Source organism: Pocillopora damicornis, chromosome 6, assembly GCF_964200805.1.
Source record: "Pocillopora damicornis chromosome 6, jaPocDami1.2, whole genome shotgun sequence".
NCBI lineage: Eukaryota > Metazoa > Cnidaria > Anthozoa > Scleractinia > Pocilloporidae > Pocillopora > Pocillopora damicornis.
This window is the reverse complement of record NC_142675.1, coordinates 1,617,337-1,635,006: the sequence shown is the minus strand read 5'-3', so window position 1 is coordinate 1,635,006 and position 17,670 is coordinate 1,617,337. Positions and strand designations below refer to the sequence as shown.

Sequence of the window (17,670 nt, the reverse complement as noted above, 5' to 3'; positions counted from 1 at the left end):
ATACAAAAATGCCAATTGCAAGGTGTCTCACAGCAAAATTGGAGAAGTTTACACCTGCAACATTTTAGTTGTCCAAGTTCTCGATGATTTGAAGAATATAGCAAGGGGAATTTTTTTAATTAAAATATTAGACAATGCTGATCAACGTTCGCCTTAACCTTTACGCAAACTAAAAGTTGAATTACCTTCATGGAAAACGTTACATCTTCCTGATGGACAAAGTTAACATTTTCCTCAACAAAGGAAAAATCGTGGTCGTTCAGCTCACAATTTCCTTCGCCGTTCTTCTTAGAGGAGGACCACTTGAAGTTTGTTGAAGAGCAACGTTGGTTTCTCAGACACTGTTGAGCGCACGATATCAAACTTGTAGAGTCAAACCGTTTAAAAGCGTATCCCAGAAGCTGCTTATTCTCCCATTGTTTGAATTGTGAGGAACGAGATGGCGTTGAGTCGAAATTATCGTTGGTAACGGAAACTGATGGAGTTTGAATTAACAATAATAAAAGTATGGTTTTCCACCGAGCCATCTGCAACCAAAGAACGTTATCTGTGTTCATGGAGACTTTAGGTTACAGGGGAGAGAAAGTGATTCTTTCTTCTTCACGATACGTGACAGATTGAATGCTTTATTAGAGGTGTCTGAGCTTAAATTTTCAGATTATTTGTTGAAATATTAGCATTTGAAAAAACGATAATTGACTTTCAATGAAACACAACCAAATATGACAAACACGAGGGTGCAGGTGTTGAAAAGCTGTCATCAAATTACTACACTGCTAACGGACAAAGAACGCTAAAAACACAAAATGTTTGGTGTTTGCGTAGTAAACTTGTTCTTTGTGACGTTAAGCTTGGGTTTTAAAACAAGGAAACGAGCAGAAAGAGATAGATAGTTAAGACGCGAACGGTGAGCGCTTATTATGCAGCTGGCTGGCGAGTCTTATAAATATGCAAGGCCAGAGACTTCAGTTTTTCATTACTTTTCTTCCACAGCGACATGATAAGTGATGCAGATCGTAGGCATTCAGGCGCTGTCTGAAGAAACAAAAACTTACAGAAGTGCCACTTGGTGTGATTAAACAATGGCATTTGTCCCCAGAAGGTTTCATTTTAACCCACGAAAATGCTTTTTCAAATCTCAATCAATTGAGTCTACAATGACATTTTCCAGCGGTCATAGCCAAGATTTTTTAGACTCCTATGTCAATGCAGGCCATTTTCCTGAGCTGCTTCATCAACGGTAACACAAAATAATAATTATGCTCTTCCAGTAGGACAGTCAATTTTTTTGTTTGTTTAGCATAATTAATCTAAATATAAGCTTTGCTATATCTTTCAATATTTTTCACCTTAAATAGACGAGTTCTCAATTTTGTGATATGCCGTTCATGCAAGTGAACTTTTAAATCGAACTTAATGTGAGCAGGTTTTCATTGAACACAGAATATGTTAGACTGTGATGTCTCTTTCTAATGCCGACAAACGATGAACAAGATTGATGAACGATGGAACTGATAAACTTAGAAGTCTTTAATCATACGAGAGGCCATTATGAAACGATTACAGCATAACTCATAGCGGCGTACAAACTTTAACTTCCGGAACATAACGTGAACATTGGATAAACTGAGGTGAACTATTAAGGAATCCAACAGTCAGAAAATACTTTTTTGGCACAGAACAACTGGGGCTGGAAACGGAGGTGAACCATCAAAAGGACAGGGACAGTCGTACCACTTTTTTCTGAATATAAAAACACATTTTTCGTGAAGGTAGTTTGGTTCTCCCTGCGCCCATGCTGAGAACCGGCCCGCTAACGGAGTACCGTCCATCCAGTAAAACTTATCGTCCATTTTTCTGTTCAGTCCAATCCATGCACTAAGATCTCTCCCGTTTGGTTGGCTCATTATAAGGCGAAATATGAAGTCGTTCTCATCGGCAGATTTGATTATCGGCGGATGTGCCCGGTGATTTTGACAAAACGTGAGTGTATCGTTCCATCTTGGAGTGGGAGTGTTATGAATAAGGTAGCATGAATTCTCATGACGAAACCAACCTTGCGGGCAATCCTATTGGTCAGTAGAAGTTGACAAAAAATCAGATCATGTCATTTCCAAAATATTATCATAACAATGAACATGAAGGGGTTGTACGTGACAGCTAATGATCTAAACAAACTATATTCGAGTGATATACCAGTTTTAATAACAAATAATTTTGCCATAATTATGATTCAAAGAAGCGGAGGGGAAATGTTATTTCCACCGATGGGTCAAATGATCCCATCAATGGGTAATTTTCGAAATCAAAAATCGCATACAGGCCATAAATGACGTTATGCAGATCAAATATTGAAAACTGGCTGCAAACAGAAAAAGAAACTACATTTTTTACTACCTGCTTTCAGCCGTTTGAACACTTAGGTTAAAATATTTGTTACAACCTGGTACAATAGATTTTTAACATATTTCTCACCACAGTAATGTGAGTTTATAGCAAGTGAGTTTGGGTAATGCAGTATGGTCGATGTTCACACAACACTCAGCTTTAAACTTGGGTATATTTAATAAGAGACAACTGAACAAATACCCTGTATTGAACAATCTGCTAAGGTCGATTACGAAAGAAAAATCAATCACACGGTCATAGTGCTTAAGAGCCTGGACAAAACCTTGCTGAAAATTTCTGGTTTCGCTTTATTGCTTTTAGTTTGTCGCTTGTTTTTCTTTGTTTTTGATGTTATGTATCTTGAGGAAACGACAATGTCACCCGTTAATTGAAGAACTTACGCCGTCCAGTTTCTCTGCACGAAGAAGAGAAGATAGAACGAGAAATCTACTCAGAATTGTTAAAGAAACGGAATTGTGTGAGTCCACGTTACTAGCTTGTTAAAAAATTTATTTAAATCCTGATAAAAGAATTAAAGATGATTAAACCAACACCTCATTAAATCACCTTTAGAAGCAATGAGAAAATGACTCCCCTCTGCTCAGCAAAATTGACGTTTTCGTTAACAACAGAGATGTCGTGCTTGTTCAGCTCACAAGTTCCTTTGCTGTCCTTCTTGGAAAACAACTTGAAGTTTGTGGAAGTACACCAGGCGGTCAAAAGGCACTGCTGAGCGCACGATAACAAACTGGGAGAATTGAACTGTTTGACGACGTATCCCAAAAGCTGTCTGTTATCCCACGGTTTGAAGTGATTGAAACGCGAAAATTCTGAGTTATTGTCCGTGGCCAAGAGATTATAGTCTCTTTCCGTGTCCGAGATGGTTGCCGATGTTTGAACCAGCAAAAATAAAAATGCTGTTCCCTTTAATGCCATTTGTGATACCCTAATGCAAATGTTCGCGGTCTATTTGAAGAGGACGTGAGCAGTATCTGCTAAATCGTAATTCGACTACATATTTTTGACATCTGATTAACTTTTGACAAATGCCTTAAAAGTTTTCTTTGTTCAAAAACCATCACATTACAAACAAATTAATACTCAACTGCCGAAGCCTCACCAAATACGTAATTCGGCCAACAACTTTGGATCTGGCTGAGAATAGCTCGCCAAAGACCCGAATTGGAAAAACGCGATCGAAAATTGATAAAGAGAATGACAATAACAATGACTAAAACTAAATAGATATCATGGGCCGGATAGGCTCCGTATGGAAAAAACGCCATAAAATAATGATAATTACTGAAAAAGACAATGACCATGACAATCACTCAGGAAAGGCAATGAACATACGGCGTTAAACGTTATCACGTTCAAATAGTCGCAAGCTCTCTCTCTCCGGCGGAACCAATAGGAAATTTTGAGATAAGATCTTTGATGTCTACAAATTGAAAAAAAGCCCAAATTTTCCACCAAAATTTATATACCTCCGACTTAGTATTCCCAAGATCAATCTTTAATTTTCAGATAACACACAGAGATTTTTCAGTTCATCCTGTATTCAATTATACGGCAAAAAAAATAAAACGTGCCAAAATGAATGTTTCAGCTTTATAAGGTACTAGTTAAATCTCGAGAGGTATGTGTTTTAAGCAAATTAAATTTTTTATGGCAACGCCACTCATTTAAGATTTTCTGTCAAAGAAAAGCTGGTTCCTGCTGCCGTTCGTCATTAGTCAAGTCATATTACTAAGAAGCTCTATTCAATTTTTTGGAACAAGAGAATTCCCAACTGGTACAGAAAGCAGTCAGAAAGATTTCAAACGCTAGGGTTGACGGACTTATTTTTTTCTTACGGTTCTACCGAAAAATGAATTAGAACCGTCCAATGTCCTCAAATTTACCAAAGATAGAAACAGACGTATTTATCACCAGTAAGATCACAGCCTGAGGCATGATCACTTCATCTACAAGACATATTAATTAACAACCTTTTTGCCATGAGCAAAGAACTCTAAAAGTCGAGAAACCGCCAAAAAGAAAAATCTAAATCTCTAGAAACTGCATTTAGAACTGATTATTCTAACAAAAACAGAGTGAAATGAAAAAAGAATCAACTATATATTTAATTAAATTTCCTTTTTAATATACATATGTTTACCCCACGAGTTTGATCTGCAAAATGCCGAACGGCGTTTGTTAGAGGGTCTGCATGGGGGGTACAAATATCAGTTGTCAGTTAAAATTCCGGTCATTTATCAGTTCTCAGTTAAATTTTAGGCCATTTGTCAGTTGTCAATTAAATGACTGTTGATAATTAACTTGACGAGTTAATTATTACTTTCCGACCCTATTTTGGGCTAAAAAGGCATATATATCGTAAACTCGAAAATTAAGTCGAAAATTGACACAACAAGGACTCCTTTTTCTCAATCCTGGAATGAAATAATTCCAAGATCTTTCAAGTGACTTTCAGCCTTTGTTTGAAGGGTGTTTAAATAATTTACAACTCTTCTGCAGACAAACTTCTGTTTGCCTGTGCTCAACATTGAAACAATCCTTTTCAACGACTTAGCAGGTCAAAATGTTGGAAAGCTTTTGTTCGTTCCGTAATCCCGCCAACAAGTCCACTTTGGCGGAATCTTGTTACTTCGTGTAGACGGCGGTGGTAAGGCCCTGCCTTGTCCTTGGTAGTTCCTTCCAAATTGTCCTTTGCCTCAACAGTCGATACTTCTCCACAAATTCTTTCACAACACTTTCAGTCTCAGGGTTAAAAGAGTTCTAATAATGTAAGGTCTTATTAACAACACATCAATTCTAAGATAGCACTTATTTATTGGTTAATAGCAACTGACAAATAAATCAGATACAAGCTCTTCCAGTCTCTCGCGGATGAGGAGCTATCTTCTTGAAGTCAGAACTTAAGTTAAATCTTACTGTAAAACGGCACTGACAATTGCAATAACATGCCTTTAAAAGACCTTCTAGAAAATCTAGATGAAACTTTCCTTTTTTCTTTCTTTTCGCAGGACTTATGTCTTCTCCCTTTAAGATTTTTGGTTCAAATGTCGTCAGGCCTGCATCAAAAAGACAAATACTTCATAGGTGATAGAATGCATTCAATAAATGGGTAATTAGGCGCATAGGTCAAGTTTATTTTGCAAACATTTTTTTATCATGATAACTTTTAAGGGGCACAACATTAATTCTCTGGATTTGCCTTCTTCCTCTCTAATTTCTTGGAATTAAGACTTAACTTTTTCTCATAAAAAAACCTATAACCTGTATTCCAATTATTGCACATATATGTTAAAATACGGGTATGGAGTAAAAAAAATTGAATTAACAAATACATAAAAAGACAGAGCTTTTAATCTAGTATTTGCTTTACATCTCTGAGAGAGGAATTTTCTCGCTGGTTAATGAATTCTGTAGGTTTATATAACGCACACGTCATCATCATTCCTTCTTTGGTACCTTCGATTGAATAACAGCAGCTTCACTTTTTAATTTATTTCTATTCAGTTCTGTTGAATATGGCCTCTTTTTGTTTTTGAACTGCTTTTCATTGGTTATTTTACGAGGTACTTTATCAGCTTTTGGATTTCGATTTTTTATGTTTTTGTTCTTGTCTTTTTTGCCGCCTTTTCCACTCGATAACTGATTACCAGGTGGTTTTAATACTCGCTGAATACGTTTGCTCTTGACTTTTACGTTGTCACAGTAAACCATTACGTGGTTGAAAAACTGATCGATCTTCATTTGTGTCTGGAAGTAAAACAACATGAACTTATTAGGTATATGCAAACATGTTGTACGCCACGGGATCTTTGAAATAATAGCCTAGAATAGTTGAAATACACAAAAGAGGTAAAACATAGAAAAAGAATCAACTAATATGGTAGATTATAACGTATATTGTATACACATCATTCAGCCTCCGGCTGCGATATTTATTGAGTATCTCCCTACCTGATAGGAGAACAAGAAAAGGCTTTCAGGAATGAAGAGGATATAAAAGAAGTAACACCTGTCAGTTAGAGTTCTGACTATCTCTGCAAAGTTTAAGTTAGACCGAGATTTCAAACAAAAATTGGACCTCGAGGTTACTGTTTTTGATAAAATTATTAAAGTAAATAGACATTTTTTCGTAATGTTCGTGAGAAACTTTCTCGACATTGCTCAGGACAAAAAACGTTTGGATAAAACTTTTTGCTCAACGGGATCTAGTTATCAACGCGATCACGCGGTATTAGTAAATAACGATAACAGCCAGCCTAATGTCTCCAGATCGAAAAAATACGAACCCTTTCCCTGGAAAAGCTTTTAGCCCACTTAACAGCGGCGCCGCAGGACCGCGCTATTCAGAACATGATAACACTGGCCTAAGATTAGAGTTCATTTAAGCTCTGTAGAAATTGTTAATTTAATGGGTTAGGGTTAGGGTTAGGAGTTTTTGGTTTTTTTCAGGTTTATCTTGCACTTCGATCAACACTTTCTTCACGAAAAATAAACACCAAGTTAAATCTTTCATACTCAGTTAGGTGCCAACCACTTTTCAGGAAATCGGAAACAGGGACGTGACTTCGTTCCCGCGTGCAATAGCGAGAAGTCGCGCAAAGAAAAACAAGATTACAAAAGCACATAATTCGTCGGGTAAAGTCTTGAAATCAGTGTGCAGCAAGAGTTACCATTACTCTCGCTTAAGGCTAACATGCCTGCCTCCAACTTACCTTTTTTTCACTGAGTCGCTTGATCAAAGGATTTAGAACCTCGTTTGTCTTGGCTTCAGTCCAGCCAAGGATTTTGAAAGCAAATGTGAGAATGTTAAGGAGTTATTAGTGATGCTTATCTCCTTGTGTTATCAACATATTACGAAGCAAGCGGACAACGAGAGTACCGAGTGTTGTGGTTCTCGTTCAAGAACAGGAAGCGTACGAAAACGCACATATGTATATAACAAAGTACAAAGAACAGAACTAACTAAAAAAAAAACAAAGTCACACTACCAATGAATAATTATTAGATGCCCATTTTTGTATATGGTGGCCCTAGGTACTAGTACCGTGATAACCGCTAGCCGGAATCTAGGCAATATCACGACACAGAGAATAGTTAATTACAGGACAAGTCTCCATGCATCCTGGAAAAGGAAATTCAAATTTTGAAAAAAATACAATTATGCATGACAATTTATTTTGCAACAGTTGCATGTTGTCCTTAAAGGACATGTTGCATGGAATGTTCCTGATTCAGGTAAGGCCTTTAAAGATACAAACATACTGATAAGGTTAACTTGGAAAGGATATGATTTAAGGAACTCCAGGTCTGGATGTTTCCATTCAAAATCCCCTGTTTGTTTCTCTACCGCCGGATTGCTATAAGCGTCATAAACTGCTTTAGATGGAAAGTCACTTGGCAGCACCACACCTCTCTACAAAACAAAAAAGGCAGAGAGAAACAATTGATAACCCACAATAGGACTTGAATTATCTATTTTAGTTCTAAGTTAGCATCGAAATATTCACTGGCACGATACTTGACCAGGTTTCACTGGTTAATTACCCTAATAATGTCCACAATATGGGCTAGTTAAATTGAGCTTCTTACAAGACGCTTCCTAATTCTGCCTTCGCGGGGATCCCTCGTGCCTTTTTGGGCCTCTTCATGCCAGGATCTAAAGAATTGACGCAGATAAAATGCCATTAGCTACCCACAAACACAAAATAACACGATTACGATGATCAGGACGAAATCACGACCAAAAATTTCATGATGATCAGATATGATTGTCTATGTGAACCTCGAAAAGCTTCGCTGTGGGTTGAAATTCAAATTTACCCCGATCAATGAGGACAGAGGACATTACAGTAGTAATAAAAATTAATTTTTACATCTATCCCCCGTAGTGTTGACTTGGTATTAAACTGAACGAACTAGTTATCAAATCAAGCATCAATCCCACAATAACCTACCTAAACTGCTCAAGACCCTCGAAATCTTTAATAGAAAACTCGTGAAGAATCTCCATGGCATTAACTCCTCCAAACCCTGCAAAAGAAAAATCCATAAAACAACTAGTTAGTTGAGTTAGTTAGTTGAAGTCACGTGTTGTTCTAACCGAGAAAAGAAAATCTTAAATTTCTTTGGGGCACATACTCTGACCTCGAACAAGCTCCTCTCCCACATTTAATGAAGTCTTCCGTGAGTAGGAAATTCTGCTTATAACTTCTCCGACGATTTGAGTCGAGCTGACTTCTTATTTTTTAAGACGAGAATCATTATCCGTCATGATAAACATCCAAGACACTTAAAAAGGGAAATCTGAGCTTGCTCTCACAAGAGCCTCTGTCTTACCCTCCCTTCCCACCCTGACGATCCAACGTCACCCATTTGTACTCCTGGATGGAAATGGTAATTTGTGGGAATAAATGTAATAAGTGTCTTGACCAAGAACACCACACCGATGATCATGGGCAAAGACTCGAAACTGCCTAATTTTTATCCATTTGCATTATTTTCTACGACTTATAAACTACACATGTTTTACGGTTCGATCATGAACTTCGTACGACTCAAATCATCGAGGTTGTCCATTATAACATCCATGTCATACGATGGGCTTCTAACCTTTTAAGCCATCAGTGTAGTCGCTGCCGGTGATGAAGGCGAGGCAGATAAGACTCGAACGGTCTAGAACTAATAAAAACTTATACATTAATAAGTGAAAAGAGAAAGAAAACGATAGAAGAAAATGTGTTAAATACAGAGGTTTTAGCCGCACTGGTTGGCTTTAAATTCAACGACTAAAATTGTGGAACCTTTTCTTTTCTTGAAACTGGGAACTGACTTAAAAACAAGCTAACAGTGTTAACCTAACATGTTCAAAAGTATTGGCCAGGACGACTCGTGTCACTTATTCAAGAAATCAAATGGAAAACTATAACCAATCCTACAAGTTCACTCGTTGTTTCAACTTGAGTTTACTCGGTCGTCTTTAATTTGACCTCTCACTGGCTCCAAGTAACATTTATCTGTATTCAAAATGACCTTGGCGACTTCTCCGGTTTTTTATGATTGTACAACCGTACTTTAGGATGCACGCCATCACGTTAGAGCGGATCTTTAATGAGTTCATGAGTTTTCATAATCCACACACTCGTTAGAAAGTTATTCTCCCAAGGTTTAAATCAGGCTCGCGTTTTTCACGTAACATTCGGCACCGGATACTGACGTTTTTTTTTCCGCACTTTCTCCTGTTAGTTCCCCGCGCTTTTTTTTTGTTGGAGCACTTTTTAACTGAGTGTCAAAACTAACTCGTGATGACATCAGTTTTGCTTTGCTTGCTATATGATTGGTCCAGAAAACTGGCGCCACTCTCTCAACCAATCAGATGCAAAACTAAAAAACCAAATCACGACTTGGTCGTCTGCGTTTTCCCGCGCTTTAGGCAGTTTAGTTGCTTTCACTTTGAATTCTAATTGGCTCTTAAATATATTTCCCTTTCTTCTGATTGGCCGTTGTGATTACTTTGGTTTTGGTGTTACAACAATCAATCGAAAAGCGCGCTATCACCAATATAACTTTGCCGCTTTATATTTCCTATAAACGTTTCAAAAAAGAGATTTCAATTAAAAAATACAGACGGTAATCGACAAACTTCAGACTAACGTAGCTTTCTCTTCACTGCATCACTTGTGTATTCCTCTGCTTCCATTTTAGTGTCGAAGATATTTCTATATACTCGTTTACTGCCAAAGAGGAATATATCACTGTCGTTTGAAATAGTTCCATCTGTTTTACCAGCTAGTTCTAATGCGGCGCACTGGGCTTCGGCTTCGCTCGGACTTATCACATAAGGAACACCAAACTTCAGTAGTAGTTCCTGAGGTAAAAGAAAAAAGTAATTTAATGTACTGCCTGCAGCACGAACTGAAGTTTACTTGGCAATCGACACTGCACTAGCTGGAGAAATTCTTCATCTCTTGCATTCAGGAATACTACAATTAACTGAGGTTTCTATGGAAGATAAGATGATGAGCTGCCATCTCATATCAGAAAGAGCACTTAAGGAAGTGAAATGTAATAGCCTCTTCTTCAATTGATGCGTTAGTGCGCTTTTGATGCCTTTAACACGACATTCAACCGTGTTACCTCTCTAATTATTCGGGCTTTTTAAATTACCACAACATTAGTTTTCATGCCGCAAGAAAAATTTCCACTATTTATTCGTAAACGCTAGACTCTGCATCTTTATTCTAATGAAGAACAGAGCTACTGCACAAGCAAGTCTCTCCACAATCTATCAACTGAAGGGAAAATGGACGGAGTACAAAATGGGGAAACGAAAAGAGGAGTAGGTACAGTATAAAACTGAGAATGAAAGGAAGGGTAAGAAAGAAACAGAAGAAGAGGGATGGAAAGGGGCGGAAACAAGATAAAAGAGGCACGAAGAGGGGAGGGACAGCATGAAACTGAGAATTAAAGGGAGGGTAAGAAAGAATTTGTAGAGGAGGAATGGAAAGGAGCGGGAACTGGATTAAAAAGGCACGAAGAGGGAAGGGGAGGACGTAATAGCTGTGTTAAGGTGTAACCTGCGAGAAAAAATGCACGTGAAGAAGGAGGAGAGAGAACAGAATAAAAGAAGGGATGATAAGCACAACGACATTGTTTTGAAACTAATGGCACACGGAGATGTTAATGATGCTTTCATGTACCTGACAATCGATGTACATCTCAGGGGTTACTGTAGCTGCCCGGCGATTCTGCCTGGCAAGTTCTGCTGCAAGAGACTTCTGTTCTGCCCGTATGCCATCTATCTCTTGCTAAAAGTGTTAAGTATGCATTTTATTACCTTCTATCCTGAAGATAGTCAAAAAGCTTAGTTTTCAATGTTCTTCGATCAGTCCATTACCAATATATTCTAAGCTTTGGCCACAGGGCAAGGGAAAGTCTCATAGAAACTGTTGAGTATTGTACAAGTTATCTTACTTTATGAGGGCAGTAGTCAACTTATTTCATATATGACATTGGATAAACGGTCATGGTGGTGATAGTGTGATACCTCCTATATTTCCTTAGAAACATGCCATGTCACCTTAAGAATAGACCACCTCACCTTAGGTTCCACAGGACAATCCATTCCAATTTTCAATACTTCCAAAGAATCATGTTTCTCCAAAGCTGGCACGACAGTGTGACTATTTGAAAACAACTGAGAGGAAGAAGTACTCGTATTTGCCTTTACCTTGCCTCGCAATGACCTGAACAGGACAAAAGCCACAAGACTGGTTAGTGGATGAACTTGACTGACAATTATTTCCTTTTTGCATTTAGAGTGCCTTCACTGAGATATGAAGCATGCTTGAAGTTAGAGAGCAAGATAAATTTTCCTTTAGCAATTCCAGCTTCCTGAATGTTTGCCAAAGTTCCCAAGAGTTTTATATTTCAATGAACACACAGCTAACAAGTAAAGGCAATAATTAATTAAGCAATTATTGCTCCACTAAAATTTTCTGTGAAATAGCATTAACATGAGTTGGGATAATTCCCCTCTATAAGGCTTCAATGGCCACACCTAGGTCATCAGTGTGCACATTAAGAAAATGAAATACCAGTATACCTGCTCCACTTAATTTGAGTGCAAAGATTTACAAGTAGAGTCTTATGTTTGTATATAAGGTAACAAAATGTTTTCGAGTGCAATTTTATGTTACTAAGCATGAGTAAATTTTTCAAAGACAACAAAATTGCCCGAGTGCATAGGGCAAGTGCAATTTGAAGTCTCTGAAAAATTTAAGAGTGGTTATTAACACCAAATAGCACTCAAAATCATGTTGTTGCTTGATAATAATTTACATAAAAAACACATCACCAAAAGTCAAGACAGACAAAATTTTGGTAGTGGGCACATGCTATTTGTAATTTGCACTTGTGTGACAACTTTGCACTTGTGTTACATGAAAAAGGCACTCATTTAAAGCCAATCAGACACGTGTAATTTTTTCATGAATATCATTATTCATTTACAAATGTGAGTCATAAACTTAATCAGCTGAAAAGTTTACCAACAGTTTTTGCTCAATAAAGTCAATTTTCATACTTACAAACTCTCACCTCTTAATACATGATACCAGTGTATCTGAAGGCAGTGGAGTATGTTTTGGTTCAAATGCATCCTGTTTTATCAGGTTTACACTGGCCAGAACTGTACTTGTACTAAAAAAACATTCACTATAATGCACTTTCACCAACAAAATCCTAAAATCTTAGATAACTTATTAACTCTTTGACCTCATAGTCAATCAACATGTAACTTCTCCCTATACCAGTAATAGCCGTACTTAATCTTGCAAACAGGTTAGGAGAATGCTCAAACTTATTATTGTGATCTAACACCAAATTCTTGTAACTAACTTACAAGGAAATGTTTAGTATCTAGAGGGGACAATTTACAATCAGATCTTGGGAGTTAAAGGGTTAACTTCAAACCAACTATAGATTGAATTGTTTGCCTGACTTGCACTGCCAGCAAAAGAGAACAAGATGTGAAAAACAAACTTTAACAAAGGGAAATCTGACCTGGGAAAAGATAAAATTCATTTTCTTGATAAACAAATAATGAAATTTCAAAATTACAAGTTTTACATAATTATACATCAACTGTTTTCAGGCTGGCTTTTGGAACAAATTTTTGCCCAAACTATTCCAACAGCTGGTAAAATTACAAGATTCCAAAATTAATACTAAACTTTTTGTTCAATTTATACAGGTAGAGATACCTTTCTTGTTTAATGACTTTTTTGATATCTTCACAACGCAATTTATTTTTCAACATTTTCTCTGCAGCACTCTTAGACTTATGCACAGCCTTAAACCTTTGATCTCTTCTTGCAGCCTGTTAAAGAAAATGACAAAATATATCAAATTTATCATTATTATTGTTTCAAAGATTGAAAAAATTTATAACTTGTTATTCCATTGCCTTTGCTAGCAATACAAAACCACACTCTTTATGCCCACACTCCCACAAGTTTTTAAGTCTTTCTACGACATCAATACCTCACGGGCAAACTAGTCATGAGAATTGATAAGGTTATCTGCAATATAAATATTACATGCAACTTCATAGGAAAAACAAATTTACACCAAAAATCTTTAAAAAAAAAAAGTTCACTTAAGCTATGTATACACTTATGAATGATGGAAAATTATAAATTGGATCTTAGGGGCTAAAACCTTTAAATATCATGTTATTCAAGGGCATACTGGCTATTTCACCGATTTTAGCAAAAAGTTACTGTAAGGAATAGTTGGTGTCCATAAGATTCATGATTCCAAGGTGTTTGGCACATTTATCACCATCTTGAAGGTGGTTCACATTTGACTGATTTACATGTTCTATTGTTTACTGTTTACTGATTCATTACCAGAGTCTTATCCTTGAGTTCTGGGGCTGCACCATCAAATACAAATATTGGTTTTATTCTATGAGACAGCAGCTTGCAGGTTGAGGAAAACAATCCTGCCAGGTGTGCTGTGGCCAAAGGATTACCATGCCTGCCCTGCATTCCCTTAACAGACTGATTCAGCAGCAAACTAACATCTGTTCATTAGGATCAAGGTTATAAAAGACTTTGACATCAAGACAACTGAAAAATCTAGTCAAGTATTTGATGATCAAGATATATCACATAATAATTCGCGGTATATCATAGACTAAGATAGTCGTTATGTAAATAGTGTCTTTTATGTACCTAACTGCAAATAGCGACATTTATACAATCGACCTCATTGCCTGATGAAGACTAGCAGTATTGCTGTCGAAATGTTGCGATCAGCATCCAAAGTGACTCCATTGTGAGACAAACTAAAAAAGGTCATCTCTTGGTGTTTTTTATATGCAATGATTGGCTGAAAATATTTTCAATTTCTTGAAACATCGTTGTCTGGAAAACTGAACCGCACTTGTAATATATCAACATCCACAATTATCTTGGATTGAAGATTCAAATGTGAAACCAAACTCAACGGAATGCACAATTGCTTTCAAACAGTTCTGCAGCTCTGATACTTGATTTTATCACAAACTGATAAAATAAATGATTTTCACCCCATAGTTTAATTCCATTTAGCTGGATAGGCTTAATCGTAGCTCACACCCAAGCAGACTCAAGATTGGTGAATACTTTCACATCAGTCTACGTGAGATAACATTAAAGGGTAAAATGTAACAGAACTAGAGGTGCATAAGCTTATATATTTTGCCTTAAATGTGATCTAAAGACAGCAAGGATACCAACTCCGATAGTCTTGTTCTGAAGGGTCTCTATTGTAACAGGCTTTCCTGCCGGTTTTATTAATTCCCACAATCCTTTCACTCCCATCTCGATTCGCTGATGCCCCCGATCGCGATTTTGTGGCCGCTGGATTCAAACATAAAGTAATTATTCATGGAACTACGATAGATGTTTCGGTACGTTTTCTCCTGAGGCGATTTGGGATCTCGGTTTGATCGCGCTAAAGTAATGGCACCGCGAAAATGTACACGAGGATGGAAGCTCACGCGAAATGAAATAGAAGTACTCTGACCTTGTTAATAAACAACACGATTTAACAAGTTAATTACTTGCTATGACTGTCACGCTTCTTGGCAAGCTATTAACCTGATAATCCCTAATAGCTGCTTTTAGCCATTGTTGTTCAGAGGGTCTCGTACTTAAAATGTTGATTCCTTGGGCGCTTAGTAAGCACATCTTGTCTTTCCTGTTTGCTGTGGAAAGTTTCTTGTTGCAGCGTTTAGATCAACCCTGATGAAGGCACTAGAAAGACGTTGGGTCTATGAGTTGTAACTTCTTCGGTTACATTCATTAAATCGTTTTCAGGTCCTATTTACAACTTCTCGTTTCAGTAGTGTTCTTAGCTGCGAGGATCTCTAAATTTCATCTTTCCACCGCAGTGCAAATATGTGAATTTTCATATATCTAAAATCTTCATTCATTAAATCTGTTAACCAGAGTAGTATCAATTCTTGTTATTAATACCCAGTCCCCAGCATTGCATCTTCGTGAAAAGATTACATGAAAAATCTATCAAGTCACACTATGACCGCTGAACTAATGATGATGATAATAATAATAATGATAATAATAATAATAATGATAATAATAATAATAATAATAATAATAATAATTATTATTATAATAAGGATTTAAAACGTATTAAAGTGAATATTAGCGCATTATCCGTATGCTCATGGCGCTTTACAACTGAATATTCAAGACCGAAAATTTTGTAGATGAAAAAACTACATCAATAATAAAACAAATATATAGAAGAACATGTTAAAAATTCGTATCTTGAAATTGAGATTAAAAGTAAAAGTAAAAATTAAAATTCTCATCGCAATATTTCTAACATAACTTAAATCAAAGTACTCTTTGAATAAAAAAGTCTTTGTAGAAGTTTTTTGAAATAACATCATGATTACGCATGGGTTCGGGCAGTGAGTCATCTTAAGATCACTGATCACTTTACGTGTACCTCCGCCAATGTCATTTACTGCATAATTTTAACTTGCAATAAATTATACTTCGCGACGTGGAAAGAAATGACAAGGATGCATCCAAACCAGTCACTAAACACTTAAATCTCCCTAATCATACTAAACAACATATGGCAGTTTGCGGCCTTTCCTCACATCTAAGCAGTTCGGAAAGCCGCAAAACACGAGAACAAAAATTTATCTTCCAAATCGGCACTGTTAATCCCCACGGTATCAACGAGCGCTTTTCATTCAACTGAATTATTCTTGTTTTCTCGTCACCATACTCCCACCAATAGTGTAGCTCCACTTTCTACATAGAAACCCACACACAACCCACAATTCCTCCAATCGCTTTGACGAAGGGCTAACGCTCGAAACGTCAGCTTTTTTATTCTTTACGGTGGCCAATTTACGTTTTCAACTTAGTTGTTAACACTAAATTACCTACTATACTCTCCCACCGACGCAGCACCTCAGTTTCTTTAGAAACTAACCCCCTAACTCTAACAGCGTTCTATTCCAATTACTACCACAGGCGGCTCAAGCTCCAGTTGTGAGACGATCATCGTAATAAGCGTCATGACGAAAACGAAAGAGTTTGTATGGAAATATTAGTAATCACTACCTGTCTTATGAAACCTAGAAATGGATAACTCGCTAAAATGGGTTCTTTTCAACATAGGGAGTAGTCAGATGACAAGTGATGCACTGTGGAAGTAAGGTGAGGGATTTTCATTGAGAATTTAATGTATTTTTTTATTCCTAAGAGCGATTGTAAATACCACTCAAACTCTTGAATTTGCCCCATGACGCTTATTGCGCAAGATAATCGTCTCACAGCTGGAGCTTGGACCGCCTGTGGTACTAAAATCTGATTAGCCACGCCATTCGCTAAGTATTCCGCGATAGCAGAATAGTGAGTAACTAGTAGAGTAAAGTAGAGAAAGTAGTCTCGCAGTGTGAGGTTGTGAATGAAATAAATAGAAACATATGTCTATCTTGTTGTTAATTTTTAGGTATTAAATATATACTTAACAATAACAACTAGATTATTCGCTCTCAATTTTTTATTGATCGGTACCTATCATGCGATAGTAATCTCGAGCTCATAATCTTGACCATCCGAGAGCAGCTGGAATCAGTCAAAATCATGTATAGCCGTCCTGGTACAAGAAATGTGAGGCTTCCTGATAAAAACCAGCCAGTCTATTCGTGGAGGAAGGATTTTTTTTGCCTTTTTACAGTGACATATGTATCTAAATCTATGTCTTAATGCGAAATGTTTTCCCATGCGGAGTTGAAATATTGGAAAATGTTTTTCTAAGTGAATATTTGTTAATTTTCTGTCAACTTTTTCAGTAATATTACTTTGAGGCGAAACGTTTGACTGACTTAAAAAAGCTGGAGCATAATTTAGACTTATCACCTAGCTGACGCCCACAATGAAGCTCACAGAATGAATTGATGAAATACAAGCGGCTAACATGTTTATATTAATATTTACTGCGTGTTTGCGGAAAATCTTGGTTAAAGTTTTTCATGACTTACACTAGTTTAGAAATTAATTTTTAAAGGGTTCATTTGTTGTTTGCTCTTGGTCATATTATAAATTTACAACGAGAAGCAGTCGCATGAATACTAAATGGTGATCCACCTAAAGATTGTGATCTACCATGAAATAATTTTTTTAAATTCAATTTCGCATGAATTACCACTTTGTCTAGCTACGCGAAACT

The 17,670-nt window shown here is 36.9% G+C and overlaps 2 protein-coding genes across 4 annotated transcripts; both read right to left on the bottom strand.

Moving 5' to 3' along the window:
* Positions 1 to 1,515: 1,515 nt before the first annotated feature.
* Positions 1,516 to 3,713, bottom strand: LOC113677662 (C-type lectin domain family 4 member M). Its single transcript, XM_027194534.2, has 2 exons — positions 2,956 to 3,713; positions 1,516 to 2,069 (listed from the first exon to the last, which is right to left on the bottom strand). The coding sequence occupies exons 1-2, from the start codon at positions 3,322 to 3,324 to the stop codon at positions 1,656 to 1,658; spliced, it is 783 nt and encodes a 260-aa protein (XP_027050335.2). The 5' UTR covers positions 3,325 to 3,713; the 3' UTR covers positions 1,516 to 1,655.
* Positions 3,714 to 5,203: 1,490 nt separating this feature from the next.
* On the bottom strand, positions 5,204 to 15,420 carry LOC113681105 (DNA excision repair protein ERCC-5 homolog). 3 transcript variants are annotated; one of them, XM_089209573.1, is made up of 13 exons: positions 14,687 to 15,420; positions 13,818 to 13,993; positions 13,170 to 13,285; positions 12,505 to 12,606; positions 11,507 to 11,651; positions 11,106 to 11,213; positions 10,060 to 10,273; positions 9,019 to 9,087; positions 8,364 to 8,439; positions 7,999 to 8,065; positions 7,699 to 7,822; positions 7,122 to 7,207; positions 5,204 to 6,156 (listed from the first exon to the last, which is right to left on the bottom strand). In XM_089209573.1, exons 1-13 carry the CDS (start codon positions 14,772 to 14,774, stop codon positions 5,848 to 5,850), a joined length of 1,680 nt encoding a protein of 559 aa, XP_089065699.1. In that variant the 5' UTR covers positions 14,775 to 15,420; the 3' UTR covers positions 5,204 to 5,847. The 3 variants fall into 3 exon arrangements, with proteins under 3 accessions (XP_089065699.1, XP_089065701.1, XP_089065702.1); XM_089209575.1 differs by having other exon boundaries at positions 11,507 to 11,588; positions 14,687 to 15,275; XM_089209576.1 differs by having other exon boundaries at positions 5,333 to 5,465.
* Between the last annotated feature and the right edge of the window lie 2,250 nt (positions 15,421 to 17,670).

What these genes read in the sequence shown, in the direction of transcription:
- LOC113681105 (XM_089209573.1), bottom strand. Translation starts at nt 14,774, where the DNA reads ATGGGAGTGAAAGGATTGTGGGAATTAATAAAACCGGCAGGAAAGCCT. An exon ending in TGCAGTGAAGAGAAAGCTAC is followed by an intron (nt 9,088 to 10,059) that starts GTTAGTCTGAAG and finishes AGTTTTTATTAG; the next exon opens with TTCTAGACCGTTCGAGTCTT. An exon ending in CTACACTGATGGCTTAAAAG is followed by an intron (nt 8,440 to 9,018) that starts GTTAGAAGCCCA and finishes TTTCTTTTGCAG; the next exon opens with GGTTTGGAGGAGTTAATGCC.
- LOC113677662 (XM_027194534.2), bottom strand. Translation starts at nt 3,324, where the DNA reads ATGGCATTAAAGGGAACAGCATTTTTATTTTTGCTGGTTCAAACATCG. An exon ending in TTTTCTCATTGCTTCTAAAG is followed by an intron (nt 2,070 to 2,955) that starts GTGATTTAATGA and finishes ACTGACCAATAG; the next exon opens with GATTGCCCGCAAGGTTGGTT.